Source organism: Corvus cornix, chromosome 5 (assembly GCF_000738735.6).
Source record: "Corvus cornix cornix isolate S_Up_H32 chromosome 5, ASM73873v5, whole genome shotgun sequence".
NCBI lineage: Eukaryota > Metazoa > Chordata > Aves > Passeriformes > Corvidae > Corvus > Corvus cornix.
The window spans coordinates 47133171-47157845 of NC_046335.1; the positions used below are offsets into that span (position 1 = coordinate 47133171).

General features: G+C 41.2%; 1 protein-coding gene across 14 annotated transcripts in view; it reads left to right on the forward strand.

Annotated features, from left to right (window-relative positions):
• BRSK2 (BR serine/threonine kinase 2) overlaps nt 1-24675 on the forward strand; it is a 310737-nt gene that overhangs the window by 254449 nt on the left and 31613 nt on the right. For 7 of the 14 annotated variants that reach the window (XM_019284082.3, XM_019284091.3, XM_019284094.3 and 4 more), the window contains exons 11-16: nt 546-643; nt 5606-5756; nt 9579-9644; nt 13641-13664; nt 19430-19490; nt 23383-23995. In XM_019284082.3, coding sequence (XP_019139627.1) covers nt 546-643; nt 5606-5756; nt 9579-9644; nt 13641-13664; nt 19430-19490; nt 23383-23995 — 1013 coding nt within the window. The remainder of the gene's footprint in view (nt 1-545; nt 644-5605; nt 5757-9578; nt 9645-13640; nt 13665-19429; nt 19491-23382; nt 23996-24675) is intronic. The other 7 variants (XM_010398608.3, XM_010399033.4, XM_010399111.4 and 4 more) reach the window with 5 other exon arrangements.

The window sequence follows — 24675 nt, forward strand, 5'->3', positions numbered from 1 at the left end:
CCGTGGGTCAGAAGCTCATGGCCTGACCAGCAGTGGAGGCATTGTGCTGTTTCTTCCCTAGCTGCCAGGCCAGGTCACTTCATTAAAACATGGGTTGTACAGTCCACATGGGGAGGTATCATTGCTGATATTTTTGTTGGATATGCCTTTGTTGGCAAATTTTTATTTATTTCAAGCCTGTGCCTAAGAGCTGGTGTATGTCCTGAGGTGTTAAGAGGACATGTAGTAGAAAGAGCAGTTAGAGGCTCAGGAGACCTGTCTGGCTGCCACTCTTGGTTTGGACTTCCTGGGGACACATTACCTCAGCTGTCCTGTGCCTCTGTTCCATGTGTGTAACATGGGAACCTTATGTCCTTTCCTCACTTGTTAGAGACAGCAAGGGTCTCAAAAGCTTTGTGGGTTGTGTATCTAGCTGTCATGTACATGACCATTTCCAACTTATTTAGAATAACTGTGACTGTTCGTTTGATGAGAAGGTTTTATGTACATGTTGACCTTTTTTTCTTTCCAAATATAAAAATTTTTTTTCTTCTTTTTTTTTTCAGAGAAAACCAAGAAAAAATGATTTATTTTCTTCTGCTTGACCGGAAGGAGAGGTATCCTAGTCATGAAGATGAGGATCTTCCCCCTAGAAATGAAATAGGTACTCCATATATGACCTCAGTCACCATGAACCCATCTGAACTAATTCCTCTTCACCTTTTTTTAAATTTAAATTTTATTTTAATTTAAACCCAAACCCTAGCGTCACTGTTACCTTCCCACTGAAACAGTATACACAGCACTGGTGAGAATCCTCAGCCTGGGGCAGGCAGGTCTGTTCTGTGGTTAAACTTGAAGGCTTCATCTTTGGAGACACGTCTGTCTCACAGTGCAGAAACATCTAAGCAGGCCTTGAATGGGATCTTAAAAAATGTGCTGTGAACCCACAGGCTGGCTCTATGCAGGCAGATGAGGTTTAGTAGCGGTATAATCTAGTATCAGAATTTTCTAGTTACAAGTCTCCATGTAGTGTTGCAGAACGGCTGCTCATGGACTTCAGTTCATGAGAAGCTGTGTAGCTGCATCCCTCTGCAGTTATATATGTGCACATTCTCTTCTCTGTAAGTGAATACATGCACTGTTGAAAGTATGAATCATATAACTTAGCTGTTTATAGTACATAAGTCAAACTCCCATGTTTTTAGACTTAGATTTTAAAAGCTTAATGCACAGTAAGATTATACATCTTACTAAGTTCTTGTGATACCACTTTATTCCTATTTATTCATTGATATTTTAGGATGCTGCTGATCACCACTAATCCAGACAACAGGAAAACTGCTCCCCAGGGAGCTAACTATATAAGAGACTCTTGACATGCAGGGCGACAAAAGTTTAATAAAGTATTAGTCACTTCTAGCAATGATCTGAAACAGAATTTTCCATAGAAGTGAGGTGATTTTCAGGTATTGTACTTCAGCACTTTGAAGATTAGAAGCAAAGTGCCCTTTATTTTTGCTGGAAAGCCTGGAATCTCACAAGCTTTCAGGGCAGTGCTATATTGCACTGCATTTGTTAATGCTTCATAGAATTATTAACCTATCCAAGTTCCAGGCTCCAGGCCCTATAATTTTGCAGGGAAATTTCATCTGTGGGAGAAGAGAGGAAAATTCTTAGTTAACACAGCAATTTTTAAACTCCTGCCTGGATGGAGCTACAGAGAGCAGGTTAGCAGGGGTCCTGATGAAGATGGGTAGGTGTGCCAGCTGCAGGTCCTGTGGTCAAAAGCCCCTTGCTCGTTGCAGTTTGTCATCTAGCACTTTGGTAATCAGCTTTTGACTCAGACAGATTATCCTGCCATGTAAGGACAGCATCATCTTGTTTTAGAAGTGCTTTTGTCATAAGAAAAGAAACAAGGTGACTCTAGAATCTTCAAACCCAGCATGTAAGTGAATATGTAGCTATGCCCTAAGTGCATCATATATCTCTTCCACATGCCAAAATATTTTCATGGTTTGAACTGAAATACTGTGCTCCACTCTTGTATTTTTTTTTGTACAAGGAGTGAAAATGTTTCCTAACAGAGAAACACTGACTGTACCTATGTGCCTTACCAGCACATTTGAGCATTATTCTTTGAGTGTTTGTATGTTGTATTTCCTCTTCCACAGGGGGTTTCCACGTCCTCTGTTCCCAGCGGTATCTGTGAGAACATGGGGCAAGGTTTAATTAGGAGCAGTCATGTGTCTGATGAATATCTCATCATTAGCCATTAGCAATGGCCTTGCACAAAGAAAAGCAGAGAAAAAGTAACAGTTTAATAATAGCAGCTTGAAGAAACCATGTTCGTGAGAGTTGTGCATTGTCTGAGCTCTTGCCAGATATAAAAAAGCATCTGAGAGTATTTTGTTTTTTTCCTCTTTGTTGGCAGAAAGGATGGATGCAGGTAAAAACATGGCCAGCTACAGCTTGCCCTTTCTTCTGGTGTCCCTTTTATCTGTTTCAGCTGTATGAAGTTTCTTCAAAGGGCCAAGGAGGGGCCACTTCCAACATTTTTCACGTGCAGCTCCATTTTCTTTACTTGAAAACATAGGAATGAGAAACTTCTCAGTGAATGTCAACTAATGTCTCCTTGAGAAAAAGGATTTTGTGGGGTGAAGTTTCTTAATGAACCAGAGAACAAGAATTTGGGCCAGAACAGAGATACAGGATATAGGTGCCTCATCCAAACTTTATTTCCCACCTTCCATGAGAAGGTGGATTTATAATTGGATCATTACCTATATGATTCTATCTTGTTATGTAAAAATCCTTAGGAACGGCTTTGCTTTTCTGATGTGAAATAAAAGGAAAATAAATCCTTAATGCTGTCACTGTCACTGGACTATGACTTGATTTTTTTTCACCATGTCCAGAAAGTCAAAGAAGAGAAGGGCAAATACTAGAGGTTTTCCTACTTTTAGTTCCTGAGCTTCTGCAAAATCTTCTACAGCTTTTGTATGGCTCCACTTTAGTCTTTTTGACAGGATAGGTGTGTATTTAACTATTTCTTTGGTATCTTTAGACTTGACAGTGATGATGCCCTGTCATTTCTTAATCAGACCCTTGTAAAAAGTATGTACAATACTTGCTACTCTCGGCCAGGTATAGTGTAGGATTGTAGCCAATTTTAAATAGGCATCAAATACCTTTATTAGAAGCTCAATCACATTAATGCAAGCTTCGGATGTGTTTTCCATCCAGCTTTTGTGAATTGCTGTTCCTGAATTTATAGGTGTGTTTCAGCACTGCTCTTTTTGTTTATTCTCTGTCTTTGATAGCTTAAAATATAGATTAGAAATCAATATCTTCCAGCATCTTAAGCAGCAAGGACTGATATAAAAGAATCATTTAGCTTGTTAGAGATATCCTTCTCCTCCTCAATTGTTCTGTTGATTCCCTCATGGCCCCTCTGGCTAATGTCCTTCTCTCAGGTTTTCTCTTTCAGATGGCTGTACAAAACACTGTCAGTCAAGTTTTTAGCTAATTCCTCTTCACATTTCTTGTTTGCTGTCTTTTAAAGTCCGACTTTAAAAGAAGTGGTCTGTCACTTTTGTAAATGTCACTTGGCTGAATTTCCATTTCTGTTTTGAGCAGGCGTGGATCAAACTGACTTTTAAAATACCTGTTCATAAAATATTTTTCTTGTCTTTTTCCATTTTTCTTGTTTAGCTTCTATTGTTTCAGCTTAGTCATCACCATTCTTTTGACATTTGATGCTTTTTTCATATTCCTTCTTCCTTTCTTTTAAACTGCACTATTTTACCTTCCTTTTTTGTCTGATATCCTGCTACAAAACTGGTATCCATTTTGTGTTATATGTACACTCTGAACATCATTGTTATGTGTGTTACTGTGCTGTAGATACACTTCTGAACCAGCAGTTGTTCTGTAGCATGAATTCTTTCTCATATTTTGAACTTGCTTGAAGAAGCAGGAGTTTGAAATACCTAAACCTTGTGCCAGTTTACTTTTGACCACTTAACACATATGCAGCTGAAGTCACGCAATATAAATGCTTCATTTGGTTTATCTCCCTTTATGCACTTTTTATCTTTCTTACCTGGATGTCATTGCCTATACCATTTTCTGCTATCTTTTTATTACTGGACAGAGTTTCAAATGGATCGAGATACAACTACACTTTTTTTCTAATTAATTTTTAAGAGGAACATTATTACTGCCAACACAAAGGATACTTGGGTTATACTGTAATGGGGTCAGTTGTTACCACTAATCCATTTGCATTGAACCATCTTTGCTTATGCTCATTGTTTCAAGGATAAGCTCTGCCTTAAAGAGATCTTGTTCTAAAATACATGATGTTAAAGAGAGAGAAGAAACGATTACATGGTGGGTGTGAGGAGGGCAGGATAATAAAGACCAGGCAGTAGAGGTAGAATTGTCAAGTGTGGTATTTCTGGTTTTGCACAGGAATCCTGGCAGAAGAAGAAGCCTTAAGGACTGGGCACTGTGAGCTTCTTTCTAACAGCAGGGGTGAAGGATGCCTTCTTTTACAAGTGGTCACTCTCGACTAAAATTAAAAATGTGTCTATAAATAGAGGCAGGGAAATGAAATAGCCCAACCAAAGGAAAGAAAATCCTTCTGTGTTTTTTTTCTGCCTTTCTCCTTTATACTGTTTTGATGCCATGAGAGGTGCTAGCAATGAAACATCTCAGCAGGTCTGTATTTGGTTCCCTGCTTCACCAGGGAGGTGTGTATGATTTGGCAAGTCACCTTCTGCAATGCATTTTTGTATCTGAAGACTCTTTTCAGAACAATTAAAGTGCTCCTCAGAATCTCAGTAAATGTCAACATCTTTAGGAATGAATTGCCTTTAAATCTCCCATTCTTATACCTCCATTTTCACTCTGCAAAGCTAAAGTAGCACTTTAATACCTCATAGAATTGTTACAAAATAAAAAGTGTAAAGCATCTCATTTACTATAGTAGTAAAAGCTGTATGGTGTGGCTCTCACTGAGGATTCATTTCAGGTAGACAAGCATGTTTAATTTGTAATGCTGAAGGAGGAAAAATATAAATCAGCAGGAAAAACCTGAAATCTAATCTTAAAGATGTAAAAAAAGGGTACGTTTTCAGAGCAGAATGCAATTCTGAGTTTAGAGTGTACTCATGTCCCTATGTCACATTTAATCTGGCTGGCAGGGACATGGAAGGCAAGCTCTAGCAACCTGAGTACATAGACAGGATCCCTAGATGGCTTATGCTCTGCCTAACAGCTTGTGCTATAGCCCATGCTGTCATCTTGTATCATCTTGCTGTTACTGTTATCGGCTTTGTAAGCTAATTTCTGCAAGCTGTGGTATAGTTGTACCTTTATTTTACAGTGCTCATAATATCTTCAGGGCAGTGGCAGGGCTCCTTCTCTCTCTGTAGGTGGATTGCATGTTTTAATGCTTGCAAATTTGGAGGAAGGGAGAGACTGCAAATGTTCACCTCCATCATGAAGAGATATGTCTTTGTAGGGGAGGTGTGAGAGTGAAATTGCTGAGAGGATTTAACTAACCTGTGTGAGGTGAGTCATGACTAAATTCAGCTGACAGCATTTTCTTTCCGTACAGATCCCCCCAGGAAGCGTGTGGACTCCCCAATGCTGAACAGGCATGGGAAGCGGCGGCCAGAGAGGAAGTCGATGGAGGTTCTCAGTGTGACGGATGGCGGATCCCCAGTTCCTGCTCGCAGAGCTATTGAAATGGCACAACATGGACAGAGGTGGGTCTCTGCTTCACCCTGCCTTCACGAGCCCTGCCTGCCTGGGTCTGCTCCCCCCTTTTGTGTTACACATACAAAGGAGCTGCGGAGCTTTTCTGTTCATACCAGCACTCATTACAGCTTCCAATCACATTTGCAAACATGATCTGGCAGCCAGCAATGCTTGTGCACACAGGACCAGAAGTCCTGCCAGAGGCTTAAGGGTTCTGTTCGCTTGCAGCTATTCCTCAGGAAGTCACCATGTCCTCTGGGCAAGAGTCATCTCACCTCTTTTTAATTGTTGAGGACATGGGCATGCAGTCTAAGCTTGTGATACAGGCTAGCTGGGCAATGGGGACACTGGAGGGCTTTGGGAGGTCTCAGATACATGCGTCCTGTCAACAGGATAAATCACCCTCTGCTTGTTCTTCTCTGTCTCCAGAGCCTACAACAGGAATCTAGGTGACTATCTTGGATTAGGTTCCTAGCTTTTGGGCACCTGAAGTTAAATGAACACCATGCTCCATGTCATCAAAACAACTTGAATCTGAAAAGGACTGTCCAGGCATCTGTAGATGCCTTCAAAATGTGCTGTCAGAGCCAGCATGCATCTGACCCACATAAATCACCACATGCTTGTAAAGTGATGGAATATGTATAATTTGCCTCTTTTCCATCAAAGAAAGTGTCAGTCTTGTGGAGAAACAGCAGAGGAAAATGGTGTCTCCTCAAGGCAAGTTCTGGGAGAGTAAGTGAACTGTGGAAATTCACTTATGTGAACCACGAAGTTGCTTCCTCAGTCCCTATGACTAGCCTAAAGGAAGCACATACATTTGGTTTCACACTTGCATTAATCAATCAGTATAAAAGAACACTTCCCATATATGAATGATGATGATGATGATGCTGTAACTTCTGTTTCAGCTTTGGCATGAATTTTTATTTGTTCAGCTCTTAAGATCTGTTATAATAAGCCTGCTGTGCCCAGAAGCTCCCTTTGCTGACTGAGAACTGGGTGAAGAACATGAAATAATTTCATAGATATTCCAGAGGCCCTAGAATTGCTGGAAACTTGTCCTGGCAATTGTTACAGTTCTATCTGCAGTGAAGAAAGAGTGGTGATTTCCAGAATCTGCTAGGACTTACTTCAGACTGGATATGTGGCCTTGAGACTGCCATAAACACTTCTTATCACAGTGTAGGTTGGAAACCTGTCTCGAATATGTGATTTCCTTTGGTGTGAGGTGTGGATGAAGGAAGTGTTCAGGACAGGGTGTGCTCAGTGCTCCTCACAGGCCTCAAAGGAGGAAAGATGAGCACAACACTTGACTCCTTGTTCTGCCTGCAGTGCTTACTCTGCTGCCTGGGAGATGCAGGGGACATGAGGCTCCCAGAGCCAGGTGGAGGCAAATCACTTTCCCCCGCCCCAAAGGCTCCTTTACAGGGAGCGTCCAACTGGATGGAACAAACAGGAGGCATTAAATTGATCATAGCATTTTCTGAGAGCTGAAACCTTTTCTTCCGGCTCTGAACTTTGACTTTGGATTCAGAAGCCTGAAGAGGCAAAGCTGTGCCTTGCTATCCAAAGTCTTTCTTTTGCTTTTAAATGTTTCACTCGATTCTGCACATGAGGGAACAGTTGAAGTCGAAAGGGCTGGGATGAGTTCAGAGCAGACATACATCCAGGCTGCAGATCAGTAAAGAAGGGCTTTGGCTTAAGGAGGAAGCAAAACCTGCAGGCACAAAAGAGATATGGGGCAATGCATACCACAAGTCAGGAATGGACATTAAAGTGTGGTTAAGGGTGGAGAAAGGGATGTAATAACACCATGATTGATGATGATGGGCATGGTAGTGCTTGTTTTCGAAGGGGTTAAAGGGACAATGTTATTTTACTCCACGTGTGAGCTTCCATAATTCATCCCATCCGCATCCAGAGATGACAACGGCACATTTTGTGTTGCTGGCAGCAGAGTCATTTATAACATGAACTGGCTTCATTAACGAACCCCACTGCATGGGGAGTGTCTGGGGACGATGCATTGCTGATGGGGCACCATCTGTCAGAACAATCAGTAACAAAGTGACAAGTGCCTTCCACCAAGAATGGGGATTTTTAATGGCTAGTTGCATATTATATTCCATGAAATGACCCACTGACAGTGGATTTTACAGCAGTAGGGTTTAGATCCCCAAGGCAAATGCTTTTTTAAGAATTACTTTTTTTTTTTTTTTGGTCTCAAGAGACAACTATTGAGTGCTTTTATCCTACAATACTAGGAAGATGGACCATGGAATCAGGTCTCCTGTTCAGATACAGGTGACTTGTGTAAACATCTGGAGACACGGCGCCATTGCTTCTTTCTTGACCTGGCAAAGATACACTTCTAACCAGTGGACAAAACACTCCCAAGTGTATTGTGATTTATTCCTACTGTCCTCTTTCCCAGTAGTAAACAGATGTTTGCTTGCATAAAGAGAATTTATGTTACAACCTCTGGTTTACGTGTCTGTATCATGAGCTGTGCTTTTGGTAACCATGTGGGGGCCCTACAAGTGTCTTGTCTTGGCTTGTTTAGGGCATATCTTTCCACTGAAATTTAAAACTTGGCAGCCTCCAGCCCTACAGGCTGAGAAAGTATTAAGTGAAAAACACAGTCCTTCAGTGACTTGGTTTTGAATAATGGGCAAGGGGAACTCAGCAAAAAAGCTGCTTGTGGAGCTTACAGGCTCCTTGAAATTCTTGTGCCAACCTCTCCAAGTATTCTCCAACTGATCTTTGTAAATGGCAAAGTTGGTATGCACAAACTCTAGCCCCTCTAAGACTGGTGACTAAGTTTAGTTAATTCTTGGGCTTCCCTGCTAGTTGTCAACTAAACAGGTTCATAATTACATCTTAATTATTTCTGCTGTGCTGGTATCCCCACCTCTCAGACTATCTGGTATTTCATTGAAATGTCAAAAGAAAAGAAGTAGGTTCTGAGCTTAGTTTAACATCAGCTAATTTGTCCCTTGTGCTAAAATCACACAGACTAGGAAGAATTCCATGGGAGCTAGAATCCGGAGGGGATATGCCAGAAATTTTCAGCAGCTTTGCTGTGAGAGTCCAAAAACCATTCTAAAATGGGCTTCATTAACTATTCATTTTCTTCTAGTTTTTGAAGTGGAGAGCTTGCATGAGAGATCAGCTACCATTAGGAAGCAGTGTTCTGTGAAACAGTGAAGCATATTACCAGTGAAATATATTACAGAGAGCTGCCCTTTTAGCAAAGTACAGGGAATTTCACTTCTAAGCTGCAGGGATTCAGACCCAAGATGAAAAAGAAGGGCATTTCTCTATACACTGAGTATAGGGAAGAGAGTTGGGAGTTAAGTGGTAATGGACCCTACAAATTAGAATACAAAATGGGTTACTGTTCCTCTAAGAGGCTCTATGGTCTGATTTTAACCTTTTCCAAGAGTGTGCTTAGTGTTGAGGTCTGCTGGAAAAGTTGTGAGTAACGAATGCTTTGCAATTAATGCCTTCAGGCATATTCTGTTTTCCCTGGACAGTGTGACAAAGTAGATGGTACCTGGGTTTTAAATTGGATAAAGGAGAGCAGAGTTTACAAGTATGCATGGGGGAACTCATTTTAGACCTCAGAAGTCAGGGGAAGATGATGAACCTGAGCACTGTGTAGGCGTGAGCCATGACTGTAAAATAAAAGAAAGGTTTTTTCAGAGCATTGCTTAAAAAGGGGAGGATGGGTTGGGGGGCTGGGTGTCCAGCTTTGCTACAGGTGACTCTCTTTTATAAAAATGTCCACACTAGTAACTGTGTTTTCTCGCTTTGTTCTGCCATAGTAAAACAATGTTCAGTAAAAGCCTGGATATCTCTGAAGCCAATCCCAAATTCAACAAAGAAGAAAGGTATAAACACTGACAATATGTTCCTCTCCTCTACCTCACTGCTGAGACCTTAAAGATGCAGTACTTACCTTCTCTGTGTGGGGACAGAGCTGTTCTCTCTTTTCTCTTTAGAGAGAAGCAAAGAGGGTGGGGTGTTTACAGCTCCACACTATGTATGTTTTTGTACAGTACCATTCATTTGAGGCTATCCCCAATGCAGCCTGGGACTGTACCAATGATTTCCCCACTAAATTTTCGTCCTAGTGTTATTTCTGGTTCAGTTCTGCCATGAGTAGAAGTTCTGTCCAGGGTAGAAGATGTATTTGGTAAGACTTCTTTGGGAAGGATTGGAATATAAAACACTAGGAAAGCCCAGAATGTTCCACTCCCAGTATTGGAAACAGCAACACAATTGAGTCAGTGACAACAGTGGTAGGAAACTTTGGAAATTCAGTCTGATAGACAAAATATTAAGGACCTCTGGTAAGAGACAAACTCTTTAAGACTACCCAGAGGACACAAGAGGAAAATGTGATTGAAAACAGGATTTTTGGAGGATTATTCTAATCTAGCAGTTCAAGTGACAGATGCTGAGGAACAACAAAAAGGTTAACTCCCAACTGTCAACAGAGGCACAATGGAAGACAGGCAGGCCAGCACATTTACGGAGTTTAAGTGGACTTATGTGGGTCCATGAACATAAAAAAAAAGTTTAGACTTTTGGGAAGGCTTTTAGTGTACACGTTGTTTCTAAAATTTTGGTCTCAGAGGAAGAAAATTTTTCTCTGTGTTGAAAACTGGCATCCCAAAGGATAACTCTTCATCAAAATGTAATCCTTATATATTTTGGACAAACACTTAGCTTACCTGAAGGTTACGGGTGTGGCATATGATTCAAAAAGGGAGAAGCAGTGGCTTCCTTAAAGGAACCAGTGGACTTGACAAACTGTTATTATTTCCATTTCCCCTTTTCATAGAAATCTTTTATATGAAGATAAATGTGGCCTTTAAGTCTCAGGAGATTTTCAGGATGTGTGAGGGACTGTTTGGGCCTTTTGCGGTCTGAGACAGTCTTTTGTGGTCAGTGTTTCAAGTCCTGAACCTGCCACAGTGAGGAACATCGTGCATCTGCAGGAGAGATTGTGCCTCATGTGGTGTGTAAAGCACCCTTTTTAAGATGCCAAAATACCAACAAGCATTGGATTGGACCTGAACTGTTAGCATCCTTGTAGTTCCACAGCCATGAAGAAGTTGTGGTTATACAGCCTTTAGTGGCTGCGCTTTCCTGGACTGTTAGCATAGACATGGAAATTCCTGTTCCTTTCTCTGATACTCCCTATATGTAAGTTCTGCTCTTGAACATGTGGCACTTCTTGCATTAAAAGTTAGCCTGAAGTAACTCCAAAGGTGAGCTTTTCTCAGTAATTAGAAATCAGGTCCAGTAAGAGAGATGCAGAAATTTTATCTGTGACAGGAGAGGAGTCTTTCAGTGGATGTTCCAAGCACCATTCCTTGTCCTTCTGTCCTTCTCTGGCAGCTGCTACAGCTGTGTTAGGAGCAGAAGAAATGACACTTCAGTATCTTCCGTGGGAATTTCTTAAATCCACGTAGGCATTTTGTGTTTCCTCTCAAAGGTGGTATTTTTCAGACAATAGGAGGAGAAGGTTAGAGCACTGCATGAAGATCACCCATGGTCCTGCTCATTCAAGGACCAGGCTGAATTTTTGAGGATCACATTCACTGTGATCTTACCTCCCTCCCACTTCTAAGAGCTCGAATGAAAGACCTCAGTGGTGGGAATGTGAGAGAACCTGGATTCTAGATCTGTGCACAACCACATGAAAGGAAGGGGTAGGCAGCAAAGAAAACCCCAGCAAAATGGGGTCACATAATCAGGGTGGCCATTAAATTTTTGGCCAGTGTTTAATTGTCCAATTTTATGATACCTTTTTTAAAGGAATACTGCATCTTTAAGGGTCCCTTCCCTCTAGATGCACATGGTTGTCTTAGTAGCTGAGGCCACTGTCCCTTTCTCTTTTTCTTTTTCTTTTCCTTTTCTTTTTCTTTTTCTTTCCGACTTTCTTTCACCCCCTCTTTCAGTGCTTCTCTTCTTCTGTATCTGGGTTGCTGCAGCTCCGTAGTTCACTTGCTTCAGTATTACAGGGAATGCACATGTCTGCGCTTCTGGGTCTATTGTGTCCTGGGATTGTTAATTTTTTTTTTAAACCTCATTTCCCCTTTTCTTTACCCTGTTGTCAATTTGCTCTCCATTCTCTTTGTTAACCTCTTCAGTGCCTTCCCTGTTGGGAAAATGACTTGAAAGAAACATTATTGAACCATCTTGCACCCATTCTATTTACATTTTACTATTCTGCATGTGTGAATATGGGTGTATTTTCTGTATAAATATACACACAGGTTCCAGTATATACAATGGGTGTCAATTTGCTCTTCTCAGTTACATCACTGTAGATAGACTGGTACAGGTACAATTGAGGACAGCGTTTGTTCCTAAATATATACATGTATTTGTATATATATGAATTAGATCTTACCCAAATTTGCACTCCAGGCTGAAATATAAATGGAGTGTCACTCAAACACATGAAAAAGAACTTACTGTAATGCTTCTTTCCACTTCTCTATCAATGCGTAGCACTACAGCTTTTTCATCCTATTCTGACTACGTTTTCATTTTAACTGTTCTCAAAACTGCCTTGGTGGCCCAGCCCAGCACTTGCAATGTTGATGTAACTGGAGGCATGGCTAGTTGCACTGAGCAGTAAACTGTGAAATCTACTGGGCATATATTAAATTTGGCATTTCTGTCTTGTGGAGAATGGATTTTTCTCGCCCAGCCAGAGGTAGCTCTGGCAGCTTGGGAGCCTTGTGTTGAAAATGGAGGGAATGAGAGAGAGAAAATGACAGAGAGAAAAAAAAGCGTTGCATCCAACTTGAAAATAATTTGGCTTAATAACACCAAACTGTTTTTTTATGTCTAATCTAATCTTCGTTAATGTGAAAAAGTGGTGACACTTTCCTGAGTTTGCTTACCTGCACCTTTGAAAACTTAATAACCTGACTATTCTATTTCCATTTTGAATGCTTTGGTTAGTACATAAAAATTAAGAATACTGAAGTTTTCAATTGTCACTAGCCTTCAAAGTCAACGTGCCAGAGATTCAGTCTGCTTTTAGACCTGCTTTTTCAGACTCTGTTCAGCACAGCATTGATTTATTCTCCATTCACATTTGAAAGATTTCCTTTGCAACCTACAAGACCTAGAGACTGAATTTATTTTAAATGAAAAATGAGATCCTGGAGCACAAGATGGCATCCACAGAGATAAGTGCTGGGTTGCTGAGCTGGTACGTTCTAGCTGATCTGAATTCCTGACTATAAGACCATCATGACTAATAAGGTAGTATCAAAGCAGATTCACAGCTTGAGCTACAATCTTGTACCCTGGGCTCCCAAGCTGGCTCAGAAATGCATGCTTTAATAACCAATACGTTTCACAGTTCATTCGTGGCAAAAAAAAAGTACTTCTTACCAGGCCAGCTTGGGGGACAGAGGGACACTGCACTGAACAAACTGGGGACAAAAAGAACTATTTCCTTGATAACAGTGTGATATAACTGTGCCTTATGTAAGAGGCAGAAAAGAAGTGCAGCATGAAGTATGAACCCCATTGCTCTGCTGACTGCTTTAATTGGGATTTGGCTGGGAATTTTTTTTTTTTGCAGCCTTAGTATGTGCCTCTCCAGATTCCCTAGTGCCAGAGTTGGATGTGTCTGCAATATGTGAGTGGGACAAAAGTTGTTGTCTGGTAAATGAAACTGTCCCCCTAGTGTTCCTGGTCTCTGGAAAGACTTAGGTACCGGTGGCAATGATTATGACCGTTCAGTTCTCCGAACAGTATTTCACTCTGCTTTTCCTACTCTTCTCTCCACCTGCCTCCACACCCCTCTCTCTTTCTTTCTCTCTCTCCCTCTCTCTTCATTTTCCCTTTCCGAGGATGGCGAGTGCTGATCCATTGGGGTAAGCTCTAGTTTTGGATTATTCCTGTTGTGGGACCTGTTGTGACTTTGTAGAGAAACTTTTCATTTCCAATTTCCAAATACAATACAGGCTGATACACTTCAGTGACTGAGGCTTTACAGCAGGGAGAGAGAGAGAGAGATGTGGGAAGAAGCATTTTTGGTGCTTTTGTGTGTGTTTGTGTGCTTTTATGTTGGATTCACACTCCATATAATTTACTTTTGGGTTCTTTTTTTGTTCTCTTATTTGTCCCTCTATTTCAATGTCTGTGGGCACAGAAAACTATCCTCCTACACTGTGCAGATACCAGGACACCTTCTGAGAATGAAACCCATTCTCTGTTTAGCACTTTCGTATCTGTTTGGTATTTTCCAGTTAATTTGGATCCTAATTTATCTGGTTTCCTTCTTTTCCTTTTTCTTTTTTTTTTTTTTTTTTTAATGAAACTGAATCCCATCCGTGTTATTAAAAAAATGCTGGGTATTCCCTCTCTTTTTAGAATGTTTTCTTAAGAGGTGAACAGATGGCCCTAGAGACAGATATATCTTCAAAGCTCTTTATTTTCAATAAAGGCAGTATGGGTACAACTAAGAATGCAATCACGGTTCAAATTAAAGTTCCATTTATAAATACTTAAGAGAAGGAGAATATTATATTAATAAATGATTTGATAAAATCATTGTAATAGATCATTACAGTCTACAGTAAAAACTTCTTGAGAGGGACACACACATATTGAGAAAGCTAATTAGCACCAGTAGCATTTACTTCCCATGTTTGTAGCATGCTTTAATATCTATTAATTCTTTCTAAACCATTCGTAAATGGAACTTTAGTATAATTGGCCAATTAAGGAGGGTGGTGCTGTTCAACATCACCCACTGTATAGGCTGAAAGGGAGAAAAGGTGTGTTACCAACACCTGCCCTCCTTCCTCTGCACTCTCTGTAAGGCTTCATCTTGCAAGTGGTTATTACCATGGGCAGACCTTCTGACTCAAACATAAGTACTCCCAGTAAGAGCTGTCACAGTGTTATTTGCACGGTTGGGACTGTAAGACAGTGGCACACCCAAGGTATTCTATATATATTCCCTGAATCAGGGTGTGAGGAAGCACAGTTTGTACCTTTCAGACACCCAAAAGTAAGAGTGATGAAGTTTAACACAGCCTGACTGCTCACCTATTGCATGTTAATTCAGGTCGTTGTCAGGGGTCTCATACCCTGAAGTTTCAGTTTAAATTTTTTTGGCTTTTAGTGAGCAAGGAAAGAGGAGTATCAAATTCCACCCAATTTATGCTTGAAGCAAATAAGAGGTTGGATGGATATTTTCTGGAATGACTTTCAAAACTACTACTACAATTCAAAATTTCTAAGGCATTTCACCCAGGGACACAAGTCACTGCACGCTGCATGCATGCTGCAGGCTCCCCTTCTTGGAAGCATGGCTCCAGCTTGACCAGCTAAGAGGCTGTATTCAGCATCCTGGTAAAACTGCGCTATGAAAGCAAGTTCTGCTGGGACTGCAACAAGTTACCAAACTCGCCTTTGATTGTATGAAAAAGTTCTAGGAGATGGTTATTCAAAGAAGAAACAAATGCCAATTCTGATCTAAATGTTAAATTCATGCTGTGAAGCCTTTATGTTCTACTGGTGTGTCCTAGCAGGGGCACTGTTTAAAAAAGCACTTGGGAACAGATCTGAGAGAAGGGCGGTGGAGAGACACTCTGTACATGTGCTACATGTGTAGTATGGTTACCAGGCCTGCTGCGCTCCCCTGTCTCGTGTTTCTCTCCATCTGCACCTCAGCAGTGTCAGGCTTTAGCCCTTCACCTCTCAGGAAATTCTGCATTCTCTGAAACCAGCTGGAAGCTGGTTTCAAGCCCCTCAGTTTCACCAGTAAGGGAACACTGGTGTGACATGAATTGGGCCTGTCATGGCTTCCTCTTGACAGCAGCTGGCTAAAATGAGTAAAAAATTGCTTTAAAATGAAGGACCTATTAACTGTGGTACGTTGAATTATCAACTAGATTGAATAAGGTATAAAATCATCACAGCTACAAAGTACAGCCCACACACGCACATTTCGTTTCAGTCCTTTGCCTCTCTCTTTCATAGCTCAGCTGTCTCCAGATTATTGTCAGTCTGTGGAATGGGAGGAGTAGCCTCCAATGATCTCAGTGTACACCTTATGTTTAGAGTGCTCTCTGCATCTTCCCCCTCCTAAACCTTGGGTCTACCTCCCTTATGTTTTGGGGTTTTTTAATTCCTCCCTCCTGGGTTGTCGAAATGATTGTCGCTTTGTAAGGGACTAAACAGTCTCTTCTTGGGTCTCTAAATCTGGCAGTTGTGTTTGAGGGAATGCTCTTTATCTGAGCAACTGCACTGACTTTGCTGCTTATATTTTCAACAACCTTTTGATGATTTCCATTTAGTGCACAAGCATACAAAACAATGTGCAGAACACAGAGCAAAATGAGTCACACACCGTGTTCACAGTTTCCTAGATTGTTGCATTTAGTATTAAGTTATTGGAATAATTATAGATTTAATGCTTCCAGTAACATTTAATGCCTGTAAAGACTCTTAGGAGGTTACTCACTAATAGATACTTCCCACTAAATAAATTTAGTTCATAGCCATGGAGATGATGCCGTATTTTTCTCCTCTTTCCACACATAAGAGTCTGCCATGCTAATGTGCTGCCTGTAGGGCCTCAAACTTTCATTTTCTGGTGAGAGGGCTAAAAATTTAAATTCCTGTTCTTTCATTACAGCATTTCAGCATAATGCAATGTTTTCATTCCTTTCTTTTGGCCCTGTCCCAGTTCTGTCCACCTGACTCTGAGATACAGGAGCAGTGCATGTGGTTGGTTTTTTTACAAACTGAGTTATAGCATTGCTCAGCTGAGATGATCTTGATGAGAGGGACAAACCTGTCATTTTTGCTTGTTAGCATTTTTGTACTGGAGTACGGAATCTCATGGTAGGTCACGGTACTGAGATTTTATAGCCAGCTTGAGAATCGTATCCCATCTGTAAAGGTAAATTATGGGAGTTTTGTTAAATTGAAGAAGATGCAAGGAAAATCTCCTCAGTCTTGGTGTCATATCCCATACCACCACTTTCTGGTAAAGGAGGAAGAGTTTTGAAAATATACAGCTCTCTTTTCACCCTGACACTTAAATTGAACTCAGGCTTCTTTAAACTCTTTCCACTGCTCCTATATACAATTTCCAGTGTGGACAAACTGAAGCTTGCTATAGGGCCTACTTTACTTCTTACATGTTTTGCATGTGAATCAGCAGCAGAAATAAATCTTGTTCAATAGCAATCATGTGGATACTGAATGCATTTCCAGGAGGATTTCATACTAACTCTCTCTTATGTCCCCTGCCTCAGGCTCCTAGGCTGGATGAAAGCACAGTACACAACAACTATTTTTCAAATATTGCTTCCAATAAAGAACTGGGAGTTGGGAGGTGGGGACTGCCATATTCTGCCCTCCATGTGTGTGATCATTTTTGTAAAAAAATAAGAGGCAGTGGGGTTGGGAAGGGAGATTCAGGACTATTGGAAACACCTGATTGCAAAAAGGAAATAGCAAAGTGGAACTTTTAATGAAGTATCCTGGAATTCAGGTGAGTGTCAGAGAGGACTTTCCCACCACAATTAAGAGTTGATGGGAACATCTCCTTTAACTCTAAGATGGTGTTTAACTGCATCTCTGGGCACCTGAATGCCTTCCACATTTGTCCAAGATAATCTATAGATTCCTCTTGTAATTCGTGGTTTGGAAGAAGCTTTTCTTGATGATTCATGCAGGGAACATTTTAACTGAAAGGCCTTCCCATCTGCACGACACATCTGTGGTGCAGTCAGCTACTTCACTTATAGGAAAGGCACATACAGTAGTCTTTCAAAAGTGGAGCAGACAGTTCTTCCCTTAAAATTATTTTGCATAAACCTTTATGAGTGCCCCAGATCTTGATGGTACAAATTTAGGCTTAATCTAGTGTGAAAGAATGCCAAGAGTGAGCCTCTAGTTTTTACTGCTGCACTATGATGGGCAGATTGCAGCAGGGTACAAGAAAGAAACCTAAGCATAGAATGAGTGCCCCAGATTTTCATGGTGCCAGTTGAGATTTAATCTGGCCAAAAAAGCATGCTGTGAGTGGGCTTCTGGTTTGGACAAAGAAAACCATCAGGGCAGAGGATACAAGTAGAGAAAACAGAACCTGCCATTGTGTTCAGTTGTAGCTTACTTTTTCCTTGGAAATAAGTCCTCTTTTGCAGTTTGCTTACTTTTAAGGAATTCTTCTTCTCAAATTTATTTATTAATATGTCTGGGAGACCCATTTTAGAAACCATTCTTTCTGTTTTATTCTACAACAGCAGAAGAGAGTAAACTGACACAGTTTATGGTCTAAATTTGTTTTATATTCTTACGTATAAGCTGACATCAAGTATCTGACCCATATCAATTTTTAATATATATGTGTGTACACACAGATAGACACATTAAAACACATACACCCAGGCACTCTCTTTTCTACAGGAATTTCACCTTTTCATGTTTGTTACCTGAAGGCAAGTAATTACTTTCATGGCTCTTATTATAGGTAGGTTATCATAGGTAGGAAACATTGGTAGGTTTGCTATACTGACATATTGCTGCATGGTGGTTCTTGAGCAAATAGGTTCTTAGCCAAATCCTCTCCTGTGAGATGTTTCAGTCTTTAAGACAACTTTCTTTCTGTTTAAAAAGAATAGAAAGCAGCTGCCCCTGGGGCTCACTGATACACAGTCACACATAAGGTGTGGGGTTTTTTTTCTGTGGGGCAGCCCTCCTCCTAGAAACTACTTCTGCTGAAATGTTTGTGCAGTCTGGCCTGTCTGCTCTTCCACCATGTTTAGCATAGCACATTTGCACATTTTATTGTCTGCAGCTGACGTTTTTCATTGGTGACCTTTGCTGGAGAACATGAGACCTTTAACAGTATAGGTGACCTTGTCAGCAGATAGGACAGTTCACTCTCCCTCGACTGGCCTCTTTCTGAGGGCACCTGAGCTGTTATTTTGATATTAGTAAAGTCATCAACAAAAGCAGAACTCATTATCCCTAGAGAAGACCTGGCTAGTTTAATGCAGCAGCAAGAAGTCTCACTGAAGAGCAAAGATGGGAAATCCATCAGTGAGAAGCTGGAAAGGGCTAAGCCAATGCGATCTTTGATTTCAGTGGGAAGTCATCACAAAGGAAATGATTGTGTGCTTGAGTCAAGGAGACTTGGGGTTTTAATTATTATCTGGAAGAACCCCCTGCCTTTCTGTCTTGTACACATGATGCTTTTCCATGTTGCTTGTGACAGAGAAAGTCTCATTTTGTAACCACCAGCACTGTGCAAAACAGAAATCTCAGCACAAGTATGAATGTCTTCACCATCCTTTTGAATTCAGCTGTTCAACTTGCACAGAGCAGACCTAGTAGCTTCCACGTGCTTGATAACCAAAAAGAAAGTAGCAACTGCCTTAATCAAAAGAGATTATAGTATTCTCCCAGAGCAACAGCGTCTCTTTGATTTGTGGGGGGGAGACAACTGAAAAACATGGCAATAGTGAAAGGAAAGAAAAGGAAAGAGTTATGTCCTTTTCCAGTGACAGCCTCCCTCCTCCTTCTCACTTCATGCCTATGCCTGTGGTGGCTGGTGTTCAGGGTTATTACTTGTCTGAGTTTTCTGAGGGATGTTTTCCTTGTTGTGTCTATTCAGGTCTCGGTCAATCAGCGGAGCATCGTCTGGGCTCTCCACCAGTCCTCTCAGCAGTCCAAGGGTAAGTGGTGCTGCTTCAAGATCTGTTGGTCTAATCCACTCACACATGCTTGATGCTTTTCGACATCTGTTGCTCCAGAGCTGTGGCTCTTAGCTGGGATGTTTTGCTTTTCCTTGGCAGCTTGTAAATTTTAACGGGCGGTGAGGGAAATGTTACTGACAAATGCAAGCGGAGAATTTTTCCTACATGTTCCCTGCACTGTTAGCAGGGGTCTCATTGTGCCCCTTCCCTTTTTCAGTCCCATAAGCACACAGAATAACATTGCTATGACAAAACACTCTATATCCAGCTGAGGTCTGCATACAGCCGGGTTTCAGACCAAATGATCAGGAGCCATTTCACAGCTGCCTTCAATTAGGTCACAGTAGAGCACCAAACCACGCTGGTTATCTTCTGTTTGCCTCAGAACAGCTCGTATTAGGAAGTCAGAGAAAATAAATTATACAAATTTGAGGGCTAGCAAATCTAAAAGGAAAGTAAGAAGCTGACTGACTAGGATAAGTTAAGAACATTCAAATCCCTATAAATAAGGTACTTCCGCATGCCCTTTTTAAGCATACAGTGAACTAAATACTGATACTCAACTAATACTGAGCCAGTACAACACATGCTTGATAGTACATTTGTTGCAAAGTTGTAAGAGTATCTAAGTGCAATGGCAGAGGCTTCCCTCTTCGTGTTAACTTCTTTGGGGATAAAAGTGAGTATTACTAGTGCCTGACAAGGTCAGCTAAGTCTCTTTAAGACTGCAGTGCTTAATAGAAGTCTAGACCTCATCAAAAAGTCTGTTGGGCTGTGACAGTGCATGTTACCTAAATGTCTGGCCCAGAGTCTTTGGAGGATTTCTACATGCTTCCCATGACTTCATAAGATGAAAAATTGATATATTCCATGTCTTAGGGTATGGGTACACCTGTGGATTTACTCTTAGTTATATGAAGATAACATCAGTATTCCAAGTATTTGAAATTGCAATTCCATCGTAAGATTCTGTGTCATTCTTGTGAATAAAGACACACTGTCAGCCCTAAGTTTATAGTCTAGTAAAGCTTCCAGCACTTTGCTTGGTTGAATTAATTTCTGAAACCTATTTTGGGCTCCTGCCAATTTTTATCCTGTTTTGAAACTGGCATAAGTTGTTCTTGTGGTCTCCTCTGTGTCTTTAAAATCCCAGGGACTAGTGAAGATCCATTTCCTTCTTTCTGCACTGGGACTTCTGGTTGCCAGTGGAATGAAGCAGAGGTCTGAGAACTCTTATGCCACTGCAAAAAGTACTGGAAAAGTACAGTGGAAACAGTTTTGTGCACAAATAAGCATCCAGTGCAGTAAAACTAAATCTTGATTTCATTAATTGATCTCTCTCTAATTTCTGACAGTTCAGTAGGACGACATCAAAGAATAAGTTTGACAATATCTATCCCATAGTTGCTGTATCTTACCATTATTACTTAACAGGCAGTAGATTAAATAGTCTTCAAAGGGATTTAGCAATTAGGTGGCATTTTCAGCAGATCATAACAATATCAAGGCAGGTTGTATTTGAGGCTCAAAAGGAAATGTTGAAATAGAAATCATATATTTTTAAACGTCCTTACCTATGCTTCTAATAGCACCTTAGATTATTGAAAGAGAACATACTTTAAAAAGCAAATGCACATTTCACTTTTTGCACTGCTTAGATTCGGTTCTATGAGGAATTGAATTCAGCAGCAAATAAAAGTTCTCAGATTTCACAAGATCTTTCTAATGGTGTTCCACATTGCACCAGCTGAAATCGAGACCTAATCTTATTCTTCATTTCATTATTAAATATGTGGTAATTAAGGGTGCCTCTTCAGATTCTTAATGGCTTAAGAGGGAGTTGAATCTTACTTTATTTCTTTCAAATCTGCTTCCCAAACCATCATACACATAAGATAGGAAAATTGCAAGGAAACATTTGCAATTAACAGTCTTCGAGTTTTATCCATTGATGTCATTTGCAAATAGTTAATAGTCAGATGCTGATAGTGACTTCCACAAATTAACCACTTTCCTCATCTTTTCCCCTTCCTTGCTCATTGACAATCAGAATTTAGCAAAATGGTAGACTTTAGTTTAACTTTAAAATCCTAAGAGTAATACAAACATTTTAATGTACTGATTTTCCTTTAATTTTGGTGGCCTAACCCTAAGTTCTTTGAAGTAATTGCAAAACTTCAATGCAAACAATTTAAAGATGTAAGTCTTAAATAAATTTATACAGTTTTTTAAATATGGCAACATTGTGCTAATCCGTCACACCCAGGAAGGAAACTCCCTAGTGAGTGTGTTTCCCTGGGACTGAGATTTGAGGCAAGGTTACATGTACATGGTATGTCTGGTTAGTTCTTGATTACAGCTTTTAGGTGTCAAGAATAGATAATAATAATGGTGATGTGTAATTTTTCATAGGTAATATCTTTGTAGAAATCAGAATCTAAGTGTAGACCAAAGCTGAATATCTCGAGTAGTGACTTCTGTTTTTACAATTATTCCAGTACTTGTAATCTAAGGTGTTAATAGCAATGTTTTGTAAGGACTTTTTTTTGTTTGTTTTCAATGTGATTTTTAGCTTGCTAGTATCCCTTAAAAGGCTTCTACCCTTCCAAGTCTGTCTATTGCTGTTTGCTGTCAAAGTATGAATGGTTTCCCAAAATGTGTCTTAACACGTGTAAATGTTCCTGTTTGGGAAAAAAAATCATAATCCCATTTTGATACCTCAGTGATGGATTATGAACTTTGCTTGTATTTTCCTTTTTAAACTATGTCTTACAAAACAATGGCTCCCCCCACCCTCTTCTTAGACATGGGACTTAATGGCAAATACTGCTGAGACTTTATGACAGAAATTCCAATTATCAAGCTATCCTTCAATGCAATGAGGGATGTTGCAGGAGAAGCATAAAGTCTTGTGGAAAGTATCATCTCTTCCCAGATAAATAAATTTGCCAGACCTTGCTGAAGTTTTTGCTGTAGCAGTTAACAAATCAAACACCAATCTGAGTTCATATATTTCTCGTGGTGTTGTGTGCTCTGAAGCTTCCAAGTGAAGGCCGAGCAATTTACCCCTCCAGGTCAGGGGAGGAGAGTGGGTGCCCAGGTGGCATCACTCTCCCTTTTCCCCCTCTTTCTGCAATGGGTGGCTGCAGCTGGTGCATTACCCAGCCAGGGGTAAAGAGGAAGGAAAGAGGTTCTGACTGGTGTGTGCAGTAACTATGTGTATCCCCTGCCACTCCGTGTGTATCACACACCTGTTCTGAGTCTCATCTCTCTACGGGGTTTGCATATGGGCACATGGAGCTGAAAGAGGTGGTCCCAAATCACCGAGACATCTTGATTTGTCTGTGGCTTGAGTGGTTCTTCTTCCCCTTCCTCACCTCCCTACAGCATCGTGCTTCTCTCACTGCAGGGCAATCAGAACAATCCCAGGGAGATGGCATTTCTCTCTTCTTTTTTCTTGGTTACTTTCTTTTTCTTTGTTTTTTTCTTTTTTTCTTTTTTTTTTCCTTGTTCCTTTGTTGTACTTTTCTTTCTGTTGTTTTCCTTTGCTGACACGTGGTTGGTTAATATGATGAAGCCTGTTATGACACTGTTGTTCTTGCTGCTGCCGCTGCTGCTGTTGTTGAATATGCTGTGTTCCCAGCTAACTGCATGTCTTTTTTTTGTTTTTTGTTTGTTTGTTTGTTTTCGTTTCTTTGCAAAATCCCTCCCCCTCACTACCCCTTCACCTCCATCTCCTGTGTCTCCTTGTGACATGGTGCATCTTTGTGACTCGGATGGATTTTATTCTGACTTTCCTTTCTCTGCTCGCCCGCTCTTTGCGTATTTCACTGTTTTTGATGTGCATGGACACTCTGCGTCTGTCTCGTAGCCTATCAGAAAGTTCTTCATCCCCCCTCAGACCTCCGACCTCCCTTTCTCTCCCCGACCCCAAGTCTCCTTGGACCCTGATGCTTGTAGGAACGCCTCCAGGCCTGGACATGTACTCCAACCAAAGCCAGCACTTCAGCCCAACCCAAAGACGCAGACTTTGCCATCCAAGAGCAAATTGGCTGAAAAACCACTCCAGTCTACTAAATCCAACCCACTCCCTGCCAGCAATACCAGCGCCCCCTCTTCCCAGAACAACCCTGTGCAGAATGCTCAGGGCCGCTCGCCTGCTGCCGGCTTTAACCCACAGCTGGCTGTTCCTAAAGTGCAGACCAACCCTATGTCTCCTGTTAGATTGCTCCCTTCTAGTACTGACCCAAGCACCAAATCTATCCCCATCATACAGGTCACCCCTCACCCCTCTCCAAGGGGAAGTCCCCTCCCTACCCCCAAGGGGACACCTGTTCATACGCCAAAGGAGAGCCCAGCAGGCACACCCAACCCAACACCACCATCCAGCCCCAGCATTGGAGGAATGCCCTGGAGGACACGTCTCAACTCCATCAAGAATAGTTTCCTGGGGTCTCCTCGCTTCCATCGTCGGAAATTGCAAGGTGAGTACTCACCCAGCCACACAGGGTGGTTTTGACTTGGGCAGATGTTCGGCAGGAATTTCATACCTGTCTGTGGCTCTGCAAATTCTGTGTACCAAGGGCTGAATATTGGTGCGGAAAATGAGAGTGATAGCATCAGCCAAGCTCTAACCCACATGTGAGCAGGCTCTGTTGTGCCACTGCACCTTCTCCAACGGCATCTCCTGAGCCCACTTCACACTCCAGTCATACAGCTCTTACTATCCCTGTTGTGACACTTAGACCACAAGAAAAATCTATCTTCAGCTCCTTCACTTGCTTTGCAAGTGGACCTAGGGCTCAGCCATTTCCCCTGTGGCTGTGCTCCACTGCCTCTCCACAGCCACAGGCTGAGCCTTATGCTGAAAAACAAGACAGCCAGAGGCAATAGGCTGAAATTGTCCTTCTGAAGCACAGCTATTTTGATCTTGGTTAATGCTTTTTTTTGCCTCCTTTGGTAATTGGTGTAAAAATCTCCTTAATACAATCAGTGGTTTCATATCTGCTGGCCTACTTCAGTTTTCTGAGTCTCTAGAGTGTTGACATGTGCAAAATTTTCTTCCTCAGGCTCCAGGTGGCTTTTTTGCATGCAGGCAAAGGGCACCCAAAGTCACATGCCTTATCCTTGGATGTCAGCAGCAGCTATCCCAACACCCTGTGGT